A 26,312-nucleotide genomic window follows, 5' to 3' on the forward strand; every position below is an offset into this window, starting at 1 on the left:
ATTAGGAAAAGCACGTTAATCTCAACCAAAAATGGACGCGTTCGACAGTAAATCGCGGTGTTTTTATGCGATACAAGTATATAGTTTGTGTAGAAATGAATAAGTATAAGAAAAATAGGCGAGTTTTGCACAAGCGCGTGTGCGCGCGCGCGCGCTCGTTCGTTCGTGTGCGTGCTTCTTGCGCGTCTCCGTCGAGATTCGATTGACCGCCACAGCAGCCAATGAGATTCGCAAACTTTAGTTGACGCACGACGGACAGTAGGAGAAGCAGTGCACGGGCGTGGTTTACGTTCGCACGGCTTCGCGTTCACGCGCGGAAACTCGCGCAGCTCGAGGGAAGTGGAGCTCGAGCGCTCCCGGTTTGTCACCTGGCTGATTCGGGAAACGAAGAAATGTTGAGTTTGGGAAGCGGAGCAGCGAAAAGCGCCAAGCCGTCATTTGTGTCGTATGTGACGCCCGAGGTACGAGTTGTGTTGTTGTTGTTGTTGTTGTTGTTGTGTTTGTGTAACGACACACAGGAATAAGTTGATAATGTCGTTAAAGAACAAGTTTGTATTGAGCACGACACTGGGAGCGGTGTCACACACACACAATAACACGACATGGAGGTGTACATGTCGTTTACATGGCATTTACATGTCATTGTATCCACTTCAAAGATAATAATTGGAATGAATTGATTTACTACTAATAAAAAAGTAATCGAGTTTTAGGTTTTAACTGTGATATTTGCTGAATTTGATTTTAGGTAGAGGGAGAGAGAGAGAGAGAGAGAGAGAGAGAGAAGAAAGAGTTGTGTGTGTGTGTGGGTGTGAGAGAGAGCGAGCATAGTGTGTGTGTGTGTGTGTGTGAGAGAGAGGGAGAGAGTATAGTGTGTGTGTGTGTGTGTGTGTGTGTGTGTGTGTGTGTGTGTGTGTGTGAGAGCGAGAGTGAGAGTATAGAGTGTGTGTATGTGTGAGAGAGAGAGAGAGTGTATAATGTGTGTGTGAGTGAGAGAGAGAGTTTGTGAGTGTAATGTGTGTTTGTGTGTTAGAGAGAGTGAGTTTGTATGAGTGCAGTGCTTGTGTTTCGTGTGTGTGTGTCCTGTGAGTAGACAGTGCTGAAGCAGCGAAAATCTTTTTCCTTCATCATATCTGAATGTTGAGAAGCGGTGCTGAATCAAAAGTAGCTGAGTGTGCAGGACCCTAATATATATATTATATACATTTTCTTGTCATTTCCTCAAGTCTGTAAGAGGGGAAAAAAGTCCCGTTGATGTGCTGTTCCTCCAGTACATCTTAGGTTATGGTAAATATAGTATGCTTAATATCTCGTAGATATGAAATACATTTTATTTGGTTATTTTTATGTTATTTCTAAGATGTATTTTGTATAACAAATGCATAGCAGCTGAGAGGTCAGCCATTTCCCTTGGAGAAATCCTCCAATCTAGACAAGAACAGATTAGTTAAAGGATATGACAGTGATACAGTAGACATTAGGCCTCTGTTGGCCACTAAGTGCTGTTTTAATTTGTTAGAACGTAATTGATTCGACTCCTTGCACAGGAAATCAAATCTGAGAAAGAACCACAGAAGAAAGAGAGGCATCCTGACTTGCTACCAGGTAAACACACATTTCTTTGCCTACAACTTATCCGTAACATTTATCAGAACCTTTTCTATCTGAATGCAGACTAGTGCCTCCTGTAGTATTGCGCAGGAACGTTTTTGGTGTCTCAATATTAACGATATTTACTGACAATTGGAATGTCTCATGTATCTCAATGTCTTGATTCTCAGGGGAAGTCGTGTTCTGCAGTGCGAGTCCCGTTCTCAAACACACACAGGATGACCTCTCACAGCGGGGAATCTTCGGCACGCTCCTCTGCACTAATTTCCGTGTGTCTTTTGTCAGTGACGAGACACCGCTGGAGGAGGCGGTAAGGATAAAGGACTTACATTTACATCATTTAGGAGATGCCCTTATCCAGAGCGACTTACATATTATCTCATTTTTATGCAACTGAGCAATTGAGGGATAAGGACCTTGCTCAGGGGCTCAGATGGTGGACATAGGAATCGAACTCACAACCTTCCGATTGGTAGCCCAACACCTTAACCACTATGCTACAACATCCCACTTACTCTTCATCGTGTGTTGAATATCTTAAGATCTGATTAATATACTATTTGACATGGTGGTGCTGTCTGTGCTGTTGTTGTTGATGGTTGTGATGTCGGTCTTGCTATTGTTCATGGTTGGGTTGCTGTTTTTTCTGCTGGTGTTGATGTTGGTGTTTGTGTCGATGGCAGCACTGGTGTTCACACAGTGTTCTATCACTTAAATAACCAACAAAACCTCATACAGCTGTGGACCGGACAAAGAAACCAAAAGCTCCTTTCCTTTGCACAAACACATTGAGAAGAGGACCAGTGGTAGTTTAGATTAGCTAGCTGATGTTAGTTTATAAAGCTAACTAACCTGGAAACTTTATCTTTTGATTTGTTAAGATTGATTGATTGATTTTTTGTTGACATCATGTGCAGTCCTTCTGGTTTTTCAGATCTAATAAGGTTTATATCTCCGCACATTCAGAGTCTTGAACTCCACACAACTAAATTTTAAGGTGTAACCAAGTAGTAAAATTGTATACTGTATAAAGCTGGATTAACCATTCATGGACTATGGAGCTCATATTGTATTATTATAGATATAGTGATATTCAGGTGATCTTTCTATCATGTGATTTAAATAAATATTGCCGTGCACTTTTTATGTTTATCTAACCAAGTCTGTTTCGTACACAAAGTGAGTGCCAAAGAGGAACTATGTCAGGTGACTACTTTTACTTCAAGTGCCATTTTGGGAACTTGAGTTTTTTTTTTTTTGTTTGTTTGTTTTTTTGAGATTCATTATGATAGTAACTCTGGATGGAAATACAGACACCGTCCAAACATGAACACGTCTACATCGAAATATCACCAAGGCTTCATCCAGGTCACTATTTAGAGACTGATATCTGTTTAAGACATGTGTCAAACCAACAGGCATTTCTACTAGGTGTAAACTTGGTCACGTGACCACGGGTGAAGTTTAGTGTGATCTGATACTTGATGCAAAAGTAGGAAGTTCAGTACTAAAAGAGTCATATGGTGGTTTGCATTCAAATACAACAGTGCGCTGTGAAAATAAACCGTCTACTCAGCCAAGCAGCAGGATATGTCTACCCAGTTTGATGACAGACTGAGAGAAAACACTGTACTGTTGTTTCAGTATATCTTGTATTTGTTCTAGTCAGAGGCATTAACCCATTGTGTATCTGTGGATTTGTTTCCTGCATCCATATGTCTTGGGGGTAAAAAGGCAGCTTATTTCTCATGTTCTAGGAAAACTCCAAACTCAAACACATTCAATGTTTATAGTGAAATATTAGTGACATGCTGACTAGCATATGTTGCTAGTTTGGTGGTTTGTTTGTTGTTGGTTCGGGTTGCTGCTGTATTGTTATTGTTACTGTCGGAGGTTTGCTTGCACTGTTAAAATGATGTTTAATAAGAGAAAAATATCCCAGATCTGAAAATGACAACAGCTCGGCTTTGCCTTTAACTCCTTAACAATAAAATAGCACTAGTTTCCAGTAAGGAATGATGTCATCATAGTGAGAGAGTCAGTGTAGAACTAGCACCAAAATACAAAGCAGCCATATGAGAGTGTATTCCAACACAGTCATGCAGAGATGACGAGTGTGACGGATGCTTTGGAAGCTGATCTGATTAAAGAGAGTGTACAGAACAGGAGGTCAGAGAGGTGGACCGACTTAAAGACTAAAGCGCTGCTGCATCAGTCGCTTTAGGAAGAACCGAAGCAACAGCAAAATCCCACTGGTGCCAGTTAGTAAAGCAGCATCATGGGTAGTGTAGGAATCTGCCAACCAGTAGACCAACGTGGAATTAAAAGAAGTTTAAACTTAACTATGAACTTATACAAAGTAAATCTTGGGTGTAAATACTATTGTGCCTCTTGTCTTGCAGACCCAACACTTCAGGAATAAGCTCTATGGAGAAAATGATATTCCTCTGATGTGTATGGACCATGTCTATGGAGGTAGATCTTTTCTTTCCTTATTATCTCAGAAGCTCACACATCACATATAGTCCATTAGTATTTTTATTCCATTTAATTCTTAATACCGAACAATGTACTCCTCATCTGTTCCACAGTTTATGATGAGAAGAAAAAGATGATAACTGGAGGCAGTCCGGTAAATAAATATCCATCAAAAATTATCATACACTGTAAAGACCTGCGTGTCTTCCAGTTCTGCTTAAACTATACCAAAGAAGAGGATGCCAAAAAGGTAATAAGATCTCTCATTCACTAAAGATTTCACATAAATTCAGCCTAAGTTACTTTTTTTTTTTCTTCTTTTCACTAGATCTTTCGGGGTATCGTTCAACTCTGCCTGGAGCCAAAGTCTCTGAAATGTGTCTTTGCTTTTTCTTATGCTCATGCAAAACGTCCAGGTATCGAATTTCATCTCAAGTGCTTTCAATTCATGTGAAACGGTGTTCATTATATATTTCTATGAAATGATACGCAAACGTGCGATACATTTTAATCATTTTATATCCATACATTGCTTAGTCATCTACTTTCTGCCTTTACTAGTAATTGTTTTTAAGTAAAATAGCAAACATTTAAAATCAAAACAAAATGTTAGATTTATACCAAAATGAAATCGTCGCCACTGCTCGTCTTTTTGCGTATTTAGATTTTTTTTTCCCCCGCGCGCGTTTTACAATTTTACTGAAATAAGGAGCTCCAAATCCTCGATGCTTTAATGCAGCTGTCACATCTGACGACCGTGATCTAATCTCAAGTACTGTCATATAGCTTCTTAGCAACTGGCAGGACAGCTGTCTGATTTTCACGCCTTTGCTAACAGTGCTAAAATAGAACTTCAAGAACTAGAGGAAGGTGAAATACTTGAGTTCTTTAAAATTGTAGCTAAATTACTCACTGACTAAAGCATCTAGTCTTGACATATACACGTGACTTGATGTGTCCTTTCTGATTTTGGCTTTTCAGAATTACAAAGAGCACCGAAGACTGTTATGTTCGATTCACCAGATGACTGGGTGCAAGAAATGAAAAGGACCAAAGGAAACTGTAGAACAGTCACTAAAAACGAGAACTTTGAACTTTCCACAAAGTAAGTAAAGACTTTGTGATGAAATTCCTTTAAAAACTGTCACCGTTTGACGTTAGCACAGTTGTACACTGGATGGTTTCATGACCACCGACCTTCATTAGGATGTGCTTAATTTGGCTGAATATCAGTAATGATTCATGACTTATGTGTTATTAGTTCAGTTCACATTATGTTCACATTTCTTCATAGATTACCAAAGTACTTCATCATCCCAGCGGCAGTCACTGATGAGGATTTAGATAAATTCCCAGGAAACGGGTTACCAGTAAGGCTGTTTGTTTTTATATATATATCAGTGTGGTTTGTCTAATGTGGTCTAGATTCAGACCCAGCGAGTAGTAGATTAAGCCAGACGCATAAAATATACCACAGCAGAACCCATAAGTGCATGACAACAGTCGAGCGACTTTTTTTTTTTTTTTAGGTTTGTTGTAGCCAATCATATGTATTTATGTCAATTATTATTCTAAAGAAAGCTCATTTAAAAAAGGAAGCGGTTTCGGAGTTTTCCCCTCTATCTCTGGTTTGATTAGTGAACTGATGAGTCTGTTTTTGTCTTTTGGAGAGAGAAAAGAGTATACGTTTGTTCTCTGCTAAAGTCTCACTGAATTTGTGTCTCATCTGTTCAGTGTTTGTGGCTTTAGTAAAAAAATGTGTTAAAACGAAACAATCGCTTCAAATAGATGATTAATTGACAAATGGTGTGTAACTAATGACTATAACCTTTGTGTTAAGTAAGAGTTTTCCGGTATCTAGAGGTTTGTATGTTGAAACCCAAAGTTAGAAGCACAGTTGTATAGGATGTCTTTGTACTGTATGCTGTAGCAAGAATTTCCTTTGTAAGAACTAAGAGGTCAGAAACTAATCTGTTCCAGCACGACAATGCCCCTGTGCACAAAGCATGGTCCGTGAAGACATGGTTTTATGAAGTTAATGACCAGGCCTTCTCACCTGACATCAGGGCCGGACCTCACTAACGAACAGTTCCCTACACCCACAATCCAAAATTTAGCAAAGAAGAGTGTAGATTATTATAGTGTTTATCGTCTTCTTCTACTTTCAGCTTTTCCTGTTGGTCGCCACAGCGAATTATCTGTTTCCACCCAACTCTACCCTCTGCATCCTCTATTCTCGCACCAGTTAACTTCATGTCCTCATTTAACACATCTATATATCTCCTCTCTGGCCTTCCTCCTGACCCCTTACCTGGCAGCTCCATCTCTAACATCCTTCTACCAATATAACCATCTCCCCCCTCTGTACATGTCCAAACCATCTCGATCTAGTCTCTCTGTCCTTGTCCACAAAAACAGCCAACCTGAGCTGTCCCTCTGATGTGCTCGTTCCTAATCCTGTCCATCCTCGTCACTCCTAAAGAGAACCTCATCGTCATCTCTGCTACCTCCATCTCTGCCTCATGTCTTTTCCTCACTGCTACAGTCTCTAACCCATACAGCAGAGCTGCTCTCACTACTGTCCTGTACTTATTATAGTACTTATAGTTTAAGTTATTATGGTCATTATTACAGTAAAGTATAGCGCCGTATAGTGTATATGCGTGTAACATTTTTAACCAGTGCAATTCTTGTACTTTTTTGTATGTAATTGTCATTCATATTTTTTTTATTTATTCATTTATTTATTTTCTGATCTGTTTTTCTGATATGTCTTATTTTTAAGATTTGGTGCTGGTCCCACCATAGCGGCTGTGCTTTATTTAAATCCTCCTCTGTGCCCACAAGTCAGGAAGATGGGGTGGTACAGGCCTACATGGAGAGGTACATATCACTGTTTTCACTTAGTTTCTATTACAATGCATGTTCAATTAATGTATTTATTTATTATATTTCAGTTTAGAAGGTCACAGATCATCAGTAGATGTTTAACTACAGTTCAAACGGATATAAAACCCCTCACAAACCAAAAATATATATATATTTTTTTTTCTTTTCTTCTTTTTGTTCACGTTGTTGTAGAATGCTTCAGGCTGTGGCTCAAAACCACCTTTATTCGGTTAAAACGGAGGATCTTTCAGAAACACTCCCCACCATTCAGGACATTCAGCAGTCTTACACCAAGTTCAAGCAATATTTTCTCATTGGTGAGTCTTTAATTCGTAAAAGCCACATCCTGGTCCTGAAACAAACACGTAAATGTTGGTAGCTGATCTGGGTGTAAATCTCATACTTTAATCTGTGTCCTTTTACAGATAATTCAACTGATTTCTGGGAATCAGATGTCAAGTGGTTCTCCTCTCTTGAAAGCTCAGGCTGGCTAGACATTATAAGGTATTTGTTATTTTGCCTTAAAGCAAACCAGTGTGAGTGTGTGTGTGAGTGTGTGTGTGTGTGTGTGTGGCTGAAATGCTAATTGGAGAAATCCGATCGGTTTTATTTGCAGACAGTGTCTCCATAAAGCAGTGGAAGTTGTAGAGTGCCTTGAAAAGGAAAATACCAATGTCCTAATAATGGGTAGGTGCTATAAGGACATTTTATTGTCGATCCTAATACCGATGTTGATATGATGGACAGATGTTAAAACTACTTTTTGTACTCCAGAGGAGGAAGGTACAGATCTGTGCTGCGTTATTTCTAGCCTGGTCCAGATCATGCTGGATCCTCACTACAGGACACTGACAGGATTTCAGGGCCTGGTGCAGAAAGAGTGGGTGGCTGGCTGCCATGCTTTCCTCGATCGATGTAATCACCTTCACCAAAAGGACAAGGAGGTAGTTCAGTCTTGCTAAGTACAATTAAATATATTTAATAAGAAAACCGAGTAAGGGGGGGCACGGTGGCTTAGTGGGTAGCACGTTCGCCTCACACCTCCAGGGTCGGGGTTCGATTCCCGCCTCCGCCTTGTGTGTGCGGAGTTTGCATGTTCTCCCCGTGCCTCGGGGGTTTCCTCCGGGTACTCCGGTTTCCTCCCCCGGTCCAAAGACATGCATGGTAGGTTGATTGGCATCTCTGGAAAATTGTCCGTAGTGTGTGAATGTGTGAGTGAATGAGAGTGTGTGTGTGTGTGTGTGTGTGTGCCCTGCGATGGGTTGGCACTCCATCCAGGGTGTATCCTGCCTCGATGCCCGATGACGCCTGGGATAGGCACAGGCTCCCCGTGACCCGAGTAGTTCGGATAAAGCGGTAGAAAATGAATGAATGAATGAATGAAAAGAAAACCGAGTAACAAGAGATGCTTTAGTCCACTGTTAATTAAGGCCAGCATTAATTAAACTGTCTCCGTGACTATGGACACCAGCCATGTGCCATAATAAGCTTGTGTCACATCTTTATTGTATAATAATGTAGAAGATTGGTTTAAGGCAAAGAACATATTTTAGATAAATTCATACATTTATTACAATCTATTTAAACACTGTTTTTTTATGTTAGAATTGCATGTGAAGTGTCACAGAGGAGGCCATAACCACATGTTTAGTTTACATTATTTTGTCTTGTTTGCAAATGTTTAACAGCATCTTGTGTACATGTACGATTAGTTAAAAGTTGGTATTACATAAGCTGTCACCTGAAATGTAAAAGTGTAAAAGCACTCAATTCTTCCTAGTGAAACCAGATGCCGTCAAAGTCACTTAATGTGCGATTAAATTGGCACGTGATGGTATAAATACTGTTTCTGGAAGGCCCCAGAGTTGATAAGAAATCATACCTGGACAAACAGACAACGCCCTAATCCCACTTAAACATTGTCTATTTTGAGTAGATTCATGAGATGTAATTCTCTAAACCAGTTTCAGTTCCAGCTTCACACATTACAAAATGTACAAAAGTTTAAGCAGGGTGAAAACCTTTGCACGGCATTATGTGATCATCCATAGTGATGTTTAGAGGCTCTCAACACCTGCTACCATGTAGGTTTTATCTCCAGTTTTCTATCATTTCCTCCCTCTTTCTAAAAAAAAACAAAAAAAACATACCAGTAGGTGAATTGGCTACAATAATTTGTCCCTGTGAAAGAGTCTGTGAGGTTTTATTCGATTTTACATGCTGTCATTTCAAATATATTATCTTTGTAGTTCAGTCAGTGTGATCATCTTCGACCTCAATTAATTAAAGTATTCTATTGTATTCATTCCTTTTCTATGACCGAATGACAGAAATAATCATCACCGTGTCTGAACATTATTTTTAGCGTACTGTGCCTTTTTTTTTTTTTTCAAAAATCTAAAATTTCCTTCCTTGTTAAATGTGAGGTATTTAAGGTCGCTTTCACGTCATCAAGTTTTTTTTATAAAGCACTTTTTTAAACAACAAGTGTTTGTCAAAGTGCTGTACATACAGAACGTACACACGTTTTATTATACAAACACACAAATAAAAGAAAAATACTTAAGACACAATAAAACAATAAAAGAAAGCAGCTCTCACATGGCATCGTACGCCAGACTGTAAAAATAAGGTTTTAGGCCACATTTAAAGGCCTCAAGTGTTTGAACCTGTGTAATATAGAGAGGCAAATTGTTCCAGAGCTTTGGGGCCGCACCAGCAAAGGCTCGGTTCCCCCTGCTCTTCAGTTTCACTCTTGGAACAGCTAAAAGAAAATGGTCAGCAGAACTACGGAGCGTACAGATTAATCAGATCTGATATGTAACTTGGCGCTGAAACCATTAAGAGATTTAAAAACAAGCACTTTAAAATGAATCCTATAATGGACCGGAAGCCACTGAAGAGACACGAGAATACTTCACGTCTAATTTTTTTCCCCACAGAGTCAATCCCCAGTCTTCCTGCTCTTCCTGGAGTGTGTGTGGCAGCTGGTCCAACAACACAGCGCAGCCTTCCAGTTTTCCGAGACATACTTGACCGTTCTGTCCGACAGCATCTATGTGCCAGTCTTCAGCACTTTTCTCTTTAACTCTGCCCATCAGAGAGAAAGCACAATGAAGGTATAGAACGAGTATGTAAGGTGTATCGTCAGTGTTGAAATTTGAATAGCGTGGCATTTTTCTAGGCTATCCTTGCTTATAAAGCGGTTGTTTTGCATTCCTCTGTGATGCAGCATACGAGAAACCTGACATATTTTAGACGCTCTGTGAGCTGAGCAAAGAATCAATTACTCATGATACTTATTACTTGTAACAATGCACTATAATGCTGCATTCGTAGTGCTATTTCACCAGGCAAACACTTCTCTTTTTTTAATATTGTTTGTTTGTGGGTGTTTGCACGTACTGTATATTACGCTCTAACAGACACATCTCCTCCTCACTAATGCTGCTTGATTTTGTTGGCAGGCTGAGTCGCAGTACTCACAAAGAGGCCCATTGACCTTCCCTGCAGTGTGGGACTGGTCGGTGCAGTTTGACTGGAAGGCCCAGCAGTTCTTCCTTAACCCTTTGTATAGCGAGAAGCTTAAGCCAGAGAAAGTATTACGCAAAGTTCCTCGGGGAAAGGTGAACAGTGCTGTGCATTTGTTTCTGTGATTTTTAGCCATCTGTACATATTTTAATATATCTGTTTATGTACCTTCCAATTAACAAACAACAACCAGCCACCACTACAATGACAAAAACTAAAAATGTTCGTAAAACATTTGTACTAATTGAGATGAACTAAGATGGTGTGTTTGGATATGATTTGATGCTAGGCAAATGAAAAAAAAAGTTTTAACAAATTTTAAAAACAAGATTTTGAATGAATATTTATTTATTATATCTAGAGTACAATTTTTCTGCACTTTTCCATCCCTAGATATTATTTCATGTTAATGATCCTGTGATATTAAACACAAGCCTTTTTGATATACAACATGATTTTAAAATTTTGCTCAGCAGCACCAACGGCAGATGTCCTTGCCAAGCTCTGCATTTAAAACCCCTCCCAAGAAGGGTTTCTTCAAAGATGAAGCAGACAGCCTGAAGAAGCTGCTTCGTGTAAAGCGCCTCAGCCGCTGGATGGCGTCACCTGAGAGCACGGTGGCAGGGACCTCTAGTGAGTTCTGTGATGCTTGGCAGCGTCGTCCAGCAGATCCACATGGCCTGCTGCTGCCATGTCTGTCTGGACCAGCTATGCGTCTGTGGATGCAGCGGTGCCTCCGCTGGATCCCTGACAGCCAGATTGTGGGTGGTGGCTCTGTGGCTGTCACAAGCAAGCTTACGGAGCTCCTGGCTCAAGTGCAGGAACTCCGGAGTGAGCTAGAGCACAGGGCCTGTTTCGTTTCACGGTCTGAAAGCCACCGCGTGCAGCCAAAGCCAATAGCGTTGACACAGCCCTCTATGCGTCTATCGTCCTCTTTCCCCTTTGCTGCTGGTCGGAGCTGGTCCTCCAAGCCAGCCATTCCCATAAGCCTTCTGCATAGTCTGATGGTAAGCGATAAGCTAGCGAGCCAAGATGACGAAAGCAGTGAAGTCATAAGCTTTGTTTAGCAGCAGGAGACCTGTTTAGATTGACATAGGTCACTTCAATGGAGTGACTTTACATTTAGATTCAAGGTGTGTCTGTGTGTGTGTATGCATGCATGTACACAGACCCAGTCAAATGTTTTGACACACCTTGTAAAATGAATCATGAAGCTGGTTGAAAAAATACTAAGCTGTCATGAAGGCAAGAGATAAGAAACTAAAAAGGTAAAAAGCTGTCACATTGTTTAATTCGGTAGTAAATGCAGACTTTGACAAAAGGGCTTCAAAAATTCAGTTCAGAAAAAAAGTTTAGATCCTACAAGATCTTCCAATTTTGTGGAAACTTACATATTATAAGATTCCAATGTGAACTTTGATTGGCTTCAAATTGTGGAAATAATTAGAGATATGTTCGTATAAGGCACTCTTTTATATATGGATTAGAATGTCAAATTTAATTTGCCTATTTATTTCATTTACTCAGTTGTTTCATACTAATGACTTGAAGGAATTTTAACCAAATATAAAAGAAACATCTTCCTGTAAAACTGAGGAAAGGCTAGCGTGTGTATTATGGTTTATGCTATTTGTCAGTGTCACTAAAGGCAACTCCTCTGTTGCATTAATGTGCTTTGTTACCCACGCATGAATATAAAGAAAATCTGTGTTACTGAAATATATATATATATATAATTAAATTAAATATAATGTAATGTTATTTTTATTGTTTGGATGTCTATTAATCTAGCAGAGAAGTGGAACATGAATAAACCCGTACAGTAAATAGGCATGGTCACACTTTTAAGTAGTAGCTATGCTATTAGAACAAAAAAGGTCTGAAGTTTGGTTTAAAAGCAGATCTTTGTGTGATGAATGAACTCAAATTGGTCTGAGTGATAAATCAGGGATAAAGTCTTGTTTGTATTGTAGGTGAACCCTACTGTATCAAAACTCCTGTTTGAGCCATAAGAACTACGCTTTTAAAGAAGCATATATGCAAGTTGTATATCAGGAATGCAGTGTGTTTTATTTTATCAAATGGTCTGTAAATGTCCAATGGGAAAAACATTTGGTGAATAGTGAACATTTTAGTTAAAATTTATTTTGACCTGATTTGTTTGTCTAATAATACAGGGAAATTCAGAGGAACTTAATCGAGCTGAATGCGATCTAGACAATTAATCAATCTGAGCGAAAAAGAGAATATTTTATTATATGTATTATTAGATGTATGTATATAATGCATATAATTTTACTCAGTCTTATGGTGCATACCTCAGTTAGTGCCTTAACTACTGCCTGCGGTTTTACACACAGATAAAATCCAAATAAGTAAAAAATTAAATCCTCAAATCTTGCAAATATGCCCAAAAAAAGCCTTATTTACTTTTATTAAAATGCTTTAGTTAAGCTGTGTTTTTTTTCTTTATGGCCACCATGAAATGTCCTAAGATTTAAAAAACAGAAAAGAAAACCCACACGTGTCTGTTTTGGTGCCATCTGCTGGTTTACAGACTATTAAACACAGGGAGCCAAAACCAGGAAAGCCTCAAAGAAAAGAACATAAAAATTGTGGACTTAAATTATATAAAGCATAATATTAAAAATTCCCTATAAGCATTTGTGTGTGTGTGTGTGTGTGTGTGTGTGTGTGTGTGTGTGTGTGTGTGTGTGTGTGTGTGTGTGTGTGTGTGTGTGTATACATAAGGCCTTTTGTTATTGATATATGGATATTATGTATGTATGCTATCACATACATGCCTAGTGTATATTAGGTGCCTCATGTATATTATTTCTGCTGCCTTTTAAAATGATTTATTAATTAGAATCAAGTGCTTTTTTTAAAGATCCTGTTTTGTTTTGTGCTATTTTTTTGAACTGCATTGCACTACTGCCTGTTTGTGCTCAAACACTGTTACATAAAGCTAATCATTTTGAGCTGTTTGTTTACTCTGTATCTGAACATGTGAAGTCTGTACTGAAAGTTCAGATCCCTGTATATGTCTTCGGTCTTTACATAAATATTCATCCAATACACTTTATTATGCACATTATTAATATTGTGAGTGGAGGTTATTCCTGGTGTAGGTCATTTAAAGGCATGTATAATATCAAGGTACTGTATATACAAAGCCAGATAATTTACAAGCAGAGTGAGGAATTTATCTACCACTGGTTTAGTATTTGAACTTCAGTACTTTGATTTGAAATAATATCATGACATTAAGGTTAGTAAAGGATGCATCTTTATTTTTGGTGAATTATATAGCAATTTTGTTTAATACACGATATACTCATGAGGCAATCAGCTCATAAACAGTGGGGAAAATGGCTAAATGCATTTTAAACTGATTAATTTAACCACCATAAACAGACAAAACACTAGAAAAGTCTCACAGTCTTCACCTAAAAGAATTTGGAATAAATGTCAATAAACTTACAAACTTTAACAGAAAAAGTAATTAACAGATGAGAGAAGACCAGTCAGAGACAGTTTTATGCACGCTGCCAGCTAGTGAAAGCTTACTTCATGATGCATTTAATATAATCACGTATTCTGGAAAAAAGCTATGAAATAAGAGTTTACAGTATTTTAGTATATTAAGAGCTTACAAAAAGATGATTATTACAGATGAATTCCTATGAAGAAAATTTTGAGTGAATTAAGACTGAATTAAGAATTAATTACATTAAAGGGGAGATTTCATCAAAATAAATGGTTGACAGCAAATCTAGGTACAAATTAATATTAATGATTATACAATATGAAAGACTCTGGACTATTATTATTGAGCAGATGAAAATTTTAGCTTGCTCTGTGAACCGTTTATTAAGACGAGACAGAGACTGATGCGGATGATGCTGTTAATCAGAATGAGAACTCATTGTGAAGTTATAATTCTGCTTATAATTCTGCTTATTCTGTTATAATTTCAGCAGTAATTTTTTTTTTTGTTTTTTTGTTTTTTTTAAAGGTAAATTAGGTGACAGTGGTGCTGTAGGCAATTTTGTGGGCTTTCAGTTTAATCCTGAGCTCAGGTTACTGTCTGTATGCTGTTTTGAATGTTCTCCCCATGTACATATGGGGTCTCAGGTTTCTTCCCACCTCTTGAAACATGCTGGAATAAGGATTGGTGGATCTAAATTCCCCTGTTTGTCTGAGGATGGTGTCTCATCCAGTCTGTGTTCCTGGCTCACATCCAGCATTTCCGGGACAGGGTTCAGCTTTACCATGAACCTGACCAGGATAAAGCAGCTACTGAAGGTGAGTGAGGGAGTGAAGGAGATTAGTTAAACTTTGGAATGAAGGTTGAAATTAGACTTTAAATGCCATTTTGGTGTAAAACGGTCTTTCAAAAGCTAGACTAGAAAACGCTTCTGATTTAGAAACATATCTGAGTAGATAGATAGACAGACAGACGGATAGATAGAAAGACAGACGGATAGAAAGAAAGAACTTTGTTATTGCATCTACCAGAAGCACAGAGTAGCAACTGTGCAAATAGACAAGTACATTTAGGTATATGTGTACAGCATGTAATATATATATATGTGTGTGTGTATATATATATATATATATATATATATATATATATATATATATATATATATATATATATATATATATATATATATATATATATGTGTGTGTGTGTGTGTATATATATATGTGTGTGTGTGTGTATATATATATGTGTGTGTGTATATATAGGTATATATGTAAACATAGTATGTAATATATAGAGGTATATATGTAAACATAGTATGTAATATATAGAGGTATATATGTCAAGTCAAGTAGCTTTTATTGTAATTTCAACCATTTATAGCTGTTGCAGTACACAGTGAAATGAGACAACGTTTCTCCAGGATCGTGGTGCTACATAAAACAAAGACAGGTCAAAGGACATGTAAGCAGTAGTAAGTATCCTCATAAAGTACAACTGTGCGACCTGCTGCAAATAGTGCAGGGCAAGACAGACAAGACAGTGCAGGACAAAAGACAGTGTAGACAAAAAGTCACAAGACAATACAAAAAGTACAAAAAATGCAATACAATAAAGACTAACAGAAACAGCGCCGACCGACCAGTGTATATACTGTATGTGAATACTAAATGTTCAAACAATATTTCGTGCAGTAACATTATAATGAACACAGTTTCTTAGCAGCAGGTCCTTGGGATAATATTTGTAATTGTGCAAAAAACAGCAGATGACTGAAATATTGTATAGTATGGGCAAAATGGCTGAGATATTGTACAGTATGTGCAAAAACGGCTGAAATTATATAATATATATTACATACTATGTTTACATTTGCACACATTACTGCAAATGTTATATATATATATAAATAAATAAATAATGTAAACGTATGGTGAATACATATAAATTGCAGAGATGTGTGGATCTCTGTTGAAAAGTACAAGTAAATGGTTCAAATGTGCAGACACTGTTGTAAAGGAACAACAAGCATATATACAAGTATATATATGAATGTGAAATATTGGGCAAAATGTACAGTAAGGTGTGTATATATATATATATATATACACACACACACACAAATAAAATATTGCAGATGTATATAAGGCACAATGTGTAGAGAATGAGGAGTATAAAAAATGTACATAAGTAATATACAGTATATAAAATGTCAAATGACCAAATAAAGTCTTTTCCCATTATGTCATTATGAATCTGCTATAACCGCTTTATTCAGTTCGTATCTGTTTGTTTATGAGCTGTTAAACAAATGCGCGAATGAAATAAAATCTAACAGATTTTTGTTTATGGTGGGAAAGTAAACCTGTGCTCTCAGGAGTTACCTGAGGCTCAGTGCCACATCCACTGCTGACGTCAGCGACGGCCGCCATGTTAGCAGCTGTGACTGAGGCGACGGGAAAGTGCGACCTGAAGCTAACTCGGTAACGAATTACACCGTGTTCTTTATCCAAACCGAACATCTTTCGGATGTTAATAAGGGCTCGGTGACCTTTTATGTATCAGATTTAAACCAAAAGACTCCAACCTCAGACAGGAGTTTGTCTGAGAAGCTGGCGTGTGTGTGCGTGTGCGTGTTTTTCTTCTTTCCTGTGTGAGGCTAACGCTATGAGTTCGTTGACTCAGCGGAGTTCGGGCCTCGTGCAGAGACGCACCGAGGCCTCGCGCAGCGCCGCCACAGCCGCCGCCGCCGCCGACAAAGACAAGAGCTCGCGCGACGACGACGATGAGCACCGCCGAGACGAGCAGGAAGACGACGACACCGGCGATTCCAAAGAAACTCGTCTGACCCTCATGGAGGAAGTGCTGCTTCTGGGCTTGAAAGACCGCGAGGTTAGTTTACTGAGCTCGGGTTTAATAATAAACAAGGCTAACTTTTACACACTGAGCTAACGACAACATGCTAACCAGCTAATAATAATAATAATCCGTTACTATTTAAATAAATAGCATAAATGCTAACGTTTGATATTGACACACAGCTAACTAGCTAGCCGTCGCTTATTAGCTAGCTAATGTTCGGAGGAAACGGACGTCAGTTTGACTCCTGAACGCAACAATTGTTATCTGTGAGGTTGTTAACGTCAACAACGGCAGATTTATTAGTCATTATTGTATATAAGGTGTAACGGAAAACTTTTATCGGGATTGTTTGCTGAAAAACTAGCCAGCTAGCAGAAATTAGCTTAATCAACTTGTATTAGCAGTCAGTTGTTACCACTCTTCACTAAAACATTTAGTTTTTACATCCGTGCAAATGTCGCTTGGATTGTGTTATATATCATATTATATTATATTACGTTATATAATATAATATTACATTATATTATTTTATATTTTATTATATTACATTATATTATGTTCTTATATAATGTAATATAACATTAATATAATAAAATGTAATTACATTATATTATGTAACATTTTTATATTATTATTTTACATTACATTATATATCTGATTGTATATAAGTCTAAACCAAGGGCTGTTAATATTTCTGCACATTTTGCACATATTCTATTTATTTCATGGACATAAGTCATCCAAATTAATGATTCAATCGTTATTATAATAACTTTAATATCGTACAATTTATATGTTTGATATTCTTTAATTTGTACTTGAATTAAAAGTAAAACACACACACTTCACGCTTTATGTAGAAAGTATGATTGTAAAATAGACAAACACTTCTGTTCGGCTGCAGAGTAAATATTGAGTTTGTATGAAAGTATTGACTTTAAGGCTGCGTTTTTCAGGAGTTTTTTTTTTTTTTAAATTTTAGTAATTTAAACACCTTGGACTTTTAAATATCTCTGACATCTACAAATATGGGTGTCATTTATTTTCATTTTAATTTCAGAAGTTTGCATCGTTCACTTTGTAGAGATTTAAACACGCTCGTTTCTGAAGGGTCGATGCGCACAAATTGTCTCTCTTGTGTAATGTAAACCAGGCGTTTTGTCCAGGCTTGAGGGATTAAAACAATAATGTAATTGCACAATTAAATCAACAGATCTCATAAAGTTTTCAGACTGGTATCAATCAGGGTAAGAATTTATTTGAATCTATCACTACTTGTATGCTCTCACTTTTATTAGATCTGAACACAGAAACCTTTCGGGCCTCTTGAACAAGCCTCTTGGAAGTTATGTTTATTCAGTGATGGTTGTTAAAGTAGTATCGTGTATAAGGGTTAGTGTTCATGTCCTGTTCAACTCTGAAACTGATAGAATAGTAACCTGTATCACATTAATTTAAAGAAATCCAGATCAACTGGCAGACGAAATTTCACTCTGTGTATGCTGTTAAATGTATATTTGAGAGCTAGGAGTGACAGGTAACCATTTGTTGTCTGAATTTGTGCAGCACAGAGCCACATTTTAGCATCACAGCAACAGCGCAACATGCCTGATGAGATTTTCTCTACTTTTTACAAAGTAGGTGTGACACAATAAAGTGACAAATCAGAATGATTGGCTTGAATGATTTAATTGCATGGCCTTTGTGCTAAAACTTTTTCTTATTCTCACCTCACAAATTTTGTTCTTGTCAACTCTTAATCCTGTCATATACTCGTATACAAGCATACATGTACTGCTGTCTCTGGCGAGACATATCTGGCACGTAATGTACACTCTTTATTCACATTATTATATAGCAATTTGATTTAAAGACCGATAAATGTAGTAAATTATGTGCTGTGCAATACATTTTGGTCATGATACTTTTTTCCTGAGTTAGACGGTTGGTAAATGAACAGTAGCGTTTGCTCCAGGTCCAATAAAACAAACTTTTTATTCACTTGTGAACTTGTATTTAAAGAGTAGGGCCTTCCTTCTGAACTCTGTCTTAATGCAGCCCTGAAATGTGCACAAACCGAGAAATTATATTTATTTTCTAAGTATATGTAAAGGAACAAACATGATTCAGCTGACTGGCTTAAGATATGCTTGGTTTGAACCACATCTGGTACATAAAGCTATTGTTGTAGTACAACACTTGAAGTGTCATTTTAATCTGACTACTACACTTTTTTATATTATTATTATTATTATCATTATTATTAATATTATTACTACTACTGAAATAACTGACAATGATATAAGAAGTGTCTCATGTGACCACCATGCCTTAATAAGTTGTCCTAGTTGTTAATAGTTTATTAACTAGACTACATTTATAATACTGTCCCTGCTTCTTACTACACACAGTCAGAGCTGCTTGAGGTTAAACATGTTGAAAATAAAGACTCCTATTCTTCAGCTTCAGCTATTGTACAGCTTCAGCTACAGCTCATAATCAGAAGCTGGCCAACAACTTTGTTTTTGTCAAGGTCACAAAGTCATTTTTACTGGAAGTTCTTTTTAGAAAAGGCTTTATCCTTATGACTATATAAGTCTTAATTTTGGTCCATGTCAAATATTACGATAAATGTGATAGATACACAGATTAAATTTAGATGAACTAAATAATTCTAAATCTTTTACAATAGAATATGAAATGGTTTGTAATATAGCTGTGCAAAGTGCAAGGAGGGGTAGAATGCAAAGGAAACAAAGATAATGACTTCATCCAACAGCTCAATGACCTGGAACAAGTCTTTCCAGTTGGTGCAAGTGATTTGAGAGCATGGCAAGTTCTTGTACTGATGTACTCTAAGTGTATAGGGATTGTATCAGATTTAATTCTGTATGGTAGCATTTAATTGTTCAGTATATAACATAATATTAAACAGCCCTGTTTAGTGTTAGAACTTGAAATTTAGTGTTAATGGGAGCCATAAACCATACCACGTATAGCATGCTCCTCTGTTTCATTAATGCTAGAACAATAAGTCATACATCAATTGGGAAAATATGTGATGCACAAAGACATTTTTAAGATGTCTGTCAAACTGTAACAATTTTATTTTTTTTTTGCTGCGGTTCTAAAAACGGATAAGAAATCAAACATTCAATGTTTTTAGAGATTATAAAATTAATATATCGATTAAGGAATTATAATAAAGGATTTTAAGCATGTGATGCTAGAATTAAGTGGCCTGTACATATTCTGGCATGATTATACCCCTGTGCACAAAAAAACACCGTCAGCCAAGATTGGAGTAGCAGAACTCAAGTATCCTGCAAAGAGCTCTGACCTCAAAAGCACTGAACACCTTTGGGATGAACTGGAACACAGACTGCAGTCCAGTCTTTCTCATTCAACATCAGTGCCAGATCGCATTAATACTCTTGTGGCTGAATGGGTAAATCCCCTCAGACACACTGCTTAATTTAGTGGAAAGCCTTCCCAGATGTGTGTAGTGTTTTATGACAGTAAAGAGGGGGATATCTGGAAAAAGATGTTCAATAAGCACTTTTATAAGCATATTATTTTCAGGTGTCTACAAAGTTTAAGCCATATATGTTAAGTGCATCATTTTATCAATGAAATGAATAGTTCTAATGCTCCTGATTACATGAATGAAAGAATATTGATCTGATATATATTTATCTATATGGACTCTCAGTTCATGACACTGTTAAGGAGTTGTCTAACTGTCATGTTTGAGAAACATACATAGTTTAGTGTTTTAACTAGATGTTTTCACTAGATAAATTGTTTATTTCCCAACACAGTTGATTTAACCTGGTCTTACCTCACAGGGCTACACCTCATTTTGGAATGACTGCATATCCTCAGGGCTGCGTGGATGCATGCTCATTGAGCTCGCCTTACGAGGAAGGCTGCAGCTGGAGGCCTGTGGCATGAGGAGAAAAAGCCTTCTTGCCAGAAAGGTGGGGTCCTTGGAGTAAATACAGCTCCATAATGATTTCTGTCATCTTGGCTTCTCTTGCTTAGTTATGTTAGCTGTCTAATGGGTACGGCTTAATCCAAAACAGTTTCATAAACAGGAAAGGTGTGTCAGTTTACCATGTGAAATAGTGAGATCATCTTTTTTTAATCCAATTTATCAAATAAATTCTCGAGGTTTTTAGGAGAAAACAGTGTTGAGATATAGTGGTGTGTCACAAGGGGGCGCTCTTTAATACCTTCTCTTCCACTTTTGCTTAGGGATGTATGAGCAAGGCACTAAAGCCTTCTCATTTGAATTTCGATCTTTTTTACAAAACCTGAGCTGTGTCGTTTAGATCTTTATAATTGTAAGTTGGTTTGTTATTGACTTTGCTCGTGTTAATGTAATCCGGTGCACTGAAACCTGAGTGAAACTCTATGTGATGATGAAATGGATAGCATATAGTCTGTCACCTTTCGTTAACAGGTCATTTGTAAATCTGATGCTCCGACTGGTGATGTGCTCCTGGATGAAGCTCTGAAACACATTAAAGAGACCCAGCCTCCGGAGACCGTCCAGAGCTGGATCGAGCTCCTTAGTGGTAGGGATTAAATCCTACCATGCATTACTTACAGATTACTCATTTAAACTAAAAATATTTCTTTTGTTTAGTACCTCATGTATTTTACAGTTTAGTGTTCAGCTTTTCTAAGAGTATTTCTGTTTGTTTTTGAGGAGTGTTGAAGCTTCAGCCATGAAATAACAATTGTTTAGTTTACTGCATTGATATATATGGCATTTTATGCATATTTTAAGTGGACTAGTTAATTTGAGAAAAAGAAATAAGTATGTCCGTGTCTGCAATAGGGTTGGGAACCGAGAACCGGTTCTTATTCAGAACCGGTTCTGTTTTTTAGCAGGAATCAGAACCGCGCAGAATTGAAGTTTTGGTTCCAAACGCGGTTCCGATCACTTACCTCATGAATATTAATTGTTTACACTGCAACCAAATGAACGCAGCTTACCACAGAAATCAGTCACTCGTGCTGCTGTGCTGAGGTACGCTTTGTGTTAAACATGTCTATAAAAAAAAAAAAGTCTAAAATGTGGATTCATTTCCAAAGCTACAACAATGAAGCAAATTTACCTCCTCTGAGAGGGTTTTCTCCACAGCTGGAGATACATTAAGCCAGGAAAGGTCTCGTCTTCTCCCAGAGAAAGCGGACATGTTAATTTTTCTTCAGAGAAATTGCTAACTGTTTTGCTAAGTTGTAATTCTGGATGTGAAATTTGATGTTGGATTTATTTAAATTTAAATCGATATGAATCGAAATGCTCTGTTTAAAATATTTAAAGAGTGATAAACACAAATGGAATTGTTTAAGTATTGTGCATTATGTTTCACATTATTTTATTATTATTCTTTTATTATGGAATCAGAATCGTAAGGCAGAACCTGGAATCGGAACCGGAAAATTTCTTTTGATACCCAACCCTAGTCTGCAAAACGGTTCATGCAGCTTTACTTATCAACCAGAAAGCTGTAATGTTTAGTCATTCACTGATTATAGTCATGTTGCTGTCAGTGTTCTAAACTTTCAGATTTTATTGTAGCAGTATGTGGTGCGGCTTAGCAGAACATTTATTCATTCATTCATTCATTCATTCATTCCTATTTTATTTTATTAAAAAAAATGATCACTTCTTACTAATGAGATGCTGTCTCCCAAAGGTGAAACATGGAACCCGCTGAAGCTCCACTACCAGCTGCGGAACGTGCGTGAACGCCTCGCCAAGAACCTGGTAGAGAAGGGCGTGCTCACCACAGAGAAGCAGAACTTCTTGCTGTTCGACATGACGACACACCCTCTCACTAACAGCAACATCAAGCAGCGTCTCATCAAGAAGGTGCAAGAAGCCGTGCTGGACAAGTGGGTAAATGACCCACAGCGCATGGACAAGCGTCTGTTGGCCCTCATCTTCCTGGCTCATTCGTCCGACGTTCTGGAAAACGCGTTCGCACCTCTGCTGGACGAGCAGTACGACCTGGCCATGAAGAGGGTGCGACAGCTGCTTGACCTCGAGCCAGAGGGCGAGAGCCTGAAGAGTAACGCCAACGAGCTACTGTGGGCCGTCGTGGCTGCCTTCACCAAATGAGGATACACTTGTAAAGCACTAAAAACAAACATTTGACTGGTTCCTGAAAAAAAGGCTAAAAGGGTTGTATCTGAAATGAACGATAACTCTCTACAGAGCTGTCTGTCACACACGCCACCCCATACTCCCGTTTCCTTGCCGATTACTTGCTTCCCTTCTATGTTCTCTACACAGCTTTGATCTGGCCAGAGGAAAGCATGCCTGCCTTTTCCCTCCTTCTTTCATTCTTATGTTGTCCAGTTAAATGCATGAGGGGTATCCTCTTTCTGGACTGTCTGAAGATCCCACAGGAGCAATCTGTACGATTTGCATAATTGGACAAGTGGGCTTTTTTTCTCCCCTTATTTCTCAGTACTCTGCCCTTACTGATTAATTCAAATTCAAAATTATAGATGAGAAAGTGAGTCTCTTCCCATTTTAGAGCTGTGTTACTGTTCTTTTTTGAGATTTGGATAGAAGTGCAAACACTCAATATGAATGACATTAAAAAGAACTGGAGGGTTTGAGTCTGTGATGTATATGGAAAAAGTCGAATGGTTTCGGATTACTATTCTCTGCCAGACTTGGCGGTCTTGGTTCAAATGTTGTGGAGCTCCAGTGAAACCACAAGATTAGTAAGCACCAAATACTCCCGTTGGGGAGCAGATTATCTCCAGACCTGTATTGTTACGTCAGTGCAATGGTAGTAATAGCCCCGAAGTAAGGTTGGGGCTTTTTTTGTATTGTTTTTGGGATAATGGAGTTTTTTTTAAGTTTGATAATGGAGTCAGCTCATGGACGGTGCAGCTTCGCCAACTATCATAATCCGTCAGTGTATCTGACCAGTCAAATGCGGAGGAAATCCAAAGCTTGATGATTGTGTGTGGATCCTCCCAGGGGAAAGAATGAAGAAAATATTTAACTACATAAAGCCCTTGCTATTCTTTCCAAGTTGTTCCCTGGGATCAACCTTCCCAAATTTATGTTGAGCAGTAGCATAAAATGTTTGTAATTTTCACCGTCATGAACTTCACCAATACTTTGAGCGCTACCTCTCACACTTTACCCTTTATTGTTTTAACTGCCTCTCTCTGGCTCTGTCACTTTAGCGTCGTTATTCTACAGTTTTCTTCTAAATACGTGAAGCCACCACTGTTATGTGCCTAATCTCGGTTACAGGACTTGTGACCTCCACGTTACGATACGTACTGTAGCTATTCCTCGACATGACATTCATGAACACTGAGCGAATCGCTTTTAAAATCCTAGATTTGTCCCTAATCTTAAATTTTATGTGTAAGGGGAATGTCAGGTATTTAGGCTTCAATTTTCTTTTCTTTCCTGTCCTTTGCTTACACTGTGTGAAGAACGGATTCTTTGTTTCATTTTGCTATCAGATATCTACCAGCCTCTGTAGAGTACTTTTAACAGATCACTGTCTTTATTTAGACAGGAGCCCAAGATTTCCACAAAAAATCTTCACAACTACTTTATATTAACGTTAGTTTTTATTGTACGGTCAGAAAGAGGGGTTTAAATCGAGTATGCAAGGAGAAATTTGATGCCAGTATCAATGTTCCAAGTTGGTCTATATAAGTTTACTACTTTTCCCCAGTTTTCATGTTTATGTATTCCTCTCTTACAAACTGATTGACAAATAATAAAGTAAAAACTCAAACATTTTGATTGAGACTCACGTTTATGCTTTACTTTAGTCCTCGTAACTGTTATATTTAATGCTAATGTGTTTGTATCTTTTGGTTTAATGATAGAGGCAGATTGCACAGAAGCCTAACAACACATTCCAGCTAAATCTGTAGTGTCCGCTAGCAGGTAATCCAGTAAGCATCTGTATTCGTAACCGCATTGTACTGTATTTTCTCTTAGTGAACATTTTACTTTGCATTTAATGTTAACTGAGGATGCCTTTGATGAAACCCTTTTTCTGCCGAACTTCATGTTTCATTACCTTTTTATTTTCTGCTCCCAAATTAATGTTTTTTACTCATTTAGGAAGCAATAATTTTACACGCTCGCTTCTGCTTCATTTGTTATCCGTCGTGATTAATGCTTATTTTTGCAGCTACTTCTGTACCTGTATGTAGCGAATACTTTTTGGGCAAAGAAAATTTGAAATCATGTGTAACTTTAGAGCCCACGATGAAGGGTCCTATATTGTATACACTTTTCCTATTACCAAATAAATGAAGGTATTGGGAGTGCCTCAATTACACTCATCTGTCGTTCATTTTTGTGAGAGAATGTGTATGTGCATGGGCTGTTTTTTGTTGTTGTGTGGTGGTTGTTTTTTTTCTTTCTTTCTTTCATCTTCATGAGCTCACCATGAAAGCCCATCTTTCCCTTTTGTCTCCATTTTTTTCTATTAGCACACCAGTCGGTATGTAGTGTTTCATCTGCCTTTCAGAAATCTTTGTAAAAACATGAATAATTCTCCACTAGGTTGCATGTCCTGTCCTGTGCATATATTAGATACCGAAATAATACTTGATTGGGCTTGCTGTTATAAACACTTATCGATGAGGTTATATTCATGCTATTACAACACTGTTGCCAAAGATTCTAATTATTATTTGACTTGACATGTCCCATATTATATTTAATAATGTTTTAATCTTGTCTGATGCAATTTCTCACTTATAACAAATTTAAACATTGTTTTCTAACCAGATTTTTTTGTCTCTTACCATTAAGAAAGTAAAGCTCTGTCTCTGAAGTCCATCCGTTATATTGTTATAAGCGTTTACTCTGAGATTCCCCCCAAAAACCACAACAATTACACGCTTCTTAAATCTGTTCATGTAGAGAGTCCACCATACGAGTGCTTGTACAATTAAATTGTTACAATTAAATCAATACGTATTAATAAGCTAATATATAAATTTACTGTACTGCCGTTATGGAAAATAAACATCTCCTGGCCAAGCAGAATCAAGAAGAAAACAACAACTGGGGTATAAACTCTGTAAGTATATGCAAATAACACTCCTAGCATTAGATAACAGTTTAGGGCCCCTTGCTCTGGCCCTCAACCTTCAGCTTTAACCACCAAGTCTCAATGCAGTCTTCTTTCTCTACACCACCATTGTGGAGCCATGTCACACCTGGAAACCGTTAATGGCTATAAACAAGCATATGATCCTGAGTGAAACACTTGCACTGATGTGACTGTGGTGTTTAACTTGAGGCTGTACTCCTAACCAGTCACACATGCTGAACGATCCAGAGATCGTTCTGGACCATCAGCTGATCTCAGATCATCACTAACTCTTTGAGAGGTTGTATGAATTATGTTTGGATTTCAGTCGATAGTCAAGT

General features: G+C 37.7%; 2 protein-coding genes across 4 annotated transcripts; both read left to right on the forward strand.

Moving 5' to 3' along the window:
• Positions 1–65: 65 nt before the first annotated feature.
• mtmr12 (myotubularin related protein 12) lies at positions 66–13,606 on the forward strand. Of its 2 annotated transcripts, none has more exons than XM_027162770.2 (16): positions 66–461; positions 1,548–1,605; positions 1,782–1,921; positions 4,014–4,086; positions 4,203–4,339; positions 4,418–4,505; positions 5,071–5,194; positions 5,384–5,459; positions 6,875–6,972; positions 7,171–7,295; positions 7,404–7,482; positions 7,595–7,665; positions 7,753–7,922; positions 9,921–10,097; positions 10,446–10,604; positions 10,983–13,606. In XM_027162770.2, the coding sequence occupies exons 1-16, from the start codon at positions 393–395 to the stop codon at positions 11,574–11,576; spliced, it is 2,238 nt and encodes a 745-aa protein (XP_027018571.1). In that variant the 5' UTR covers positions 66–392; the 3' UTR covers positions 11,577–13,606. The 2 variants fall into 2 exon arrangements, with proteins under 2 accessions (XP_027018571.1, XP_027018572.1); XM_027162771.2 differs by having other exon boundaries at positions 82–461; positions 10,986–13,606.
• A 2,756-nt stretch (positions 13,607–16,362) lies between these two features.
• Positions 16,363–25,209, forward strand: golph3a (golgi phosphoprotein 3a). Of its 2 annotated transcripts, XM_027162773.2 has the most exons (4): positions 16,378–16,891; positions 20,710–20,841; positions 21,327–21,441; positions 22,573–25,209. In XM_027162773.2, exons 1-4 carry the CDS (start codon positions 16,667–16,669, stop codon positions 22,995–22,997), a joined length of 897 nt encoding a protein of 298 aa, XP_027018574.1. In that variant the 5' UTR covers positions 16,378–16,666; the 3' UTR covers positions 22,998–25,209. The 2 variants fall into 2 exon arrangements, with proteins under 2 accessions (XP_027018575.1, XP_027018574.1); XM_027162774.2 differs by lacking the exon at positions 20,710–20,841 and having other exon boundaries at positions 16,363–16,891.
• Positions 25,210–26,312: the final 1,103 nt, after the last annotated feature.

The sequence above is a fragment of the Tachysurus fulvidraco genome, chromosome 9 (genome assembly GCF_022655615.1).
Source record: "Tachysurus fulvidraco isolate hzauxx_2018 chromosome 9, HZAU_PFXX_2.0, whole genome shotgun sequence".
Lineage (NCBI taxonomy): Eukaryota > Metazoa > Chordata > Actinopteri > Siluriformes > Bagridae > Tachysurus > Tachysurus fulvidraco.

Coding starts and splice junctions, on each gene's coding strand:
- golph3a (XM_027162773.2), top strand. CDS start 16,667: ATGAGTTCGTTGACTCAGCGGAGTTCGGGCCTCGTGCAGAGACGCACC. Junction 20,842..21,326: donor AAAGCCTTCTTGCCAGAAAG/GTGGGGTCCTTG, acceptor TTTCGTTAACAG/GTCATTTGTAAATCTGATGC. Junction 21,442..22,572: donor CTGGATCGAGCTCCTTAGTG/GTAGGGATTAAA, acceptor TGTCTCCCAAAG/GTGAAACATGGAACCCGCTG.
- mtmr12 (XM_027162770.2), top strand. CDS start 393: ATGTTGAGTTTGGGAAGCGGAGCAGCGAAAAGCGCCAAGCCGTCATTT. Junction 462..1,547: donor TGTCGTATGTGACGCCCGAG/GTACGAGTTGTG, acceptor CTCCTTGCACAG/GAAATCAAATCTGAGAAAGA. Junction 5,195..5,383: donor AACTTTGAACTTTCCACAAA/GTAAGTAAAGAC, acceptor ATTTCTTCATAG/ATTACCAAAGTACTTCATCA.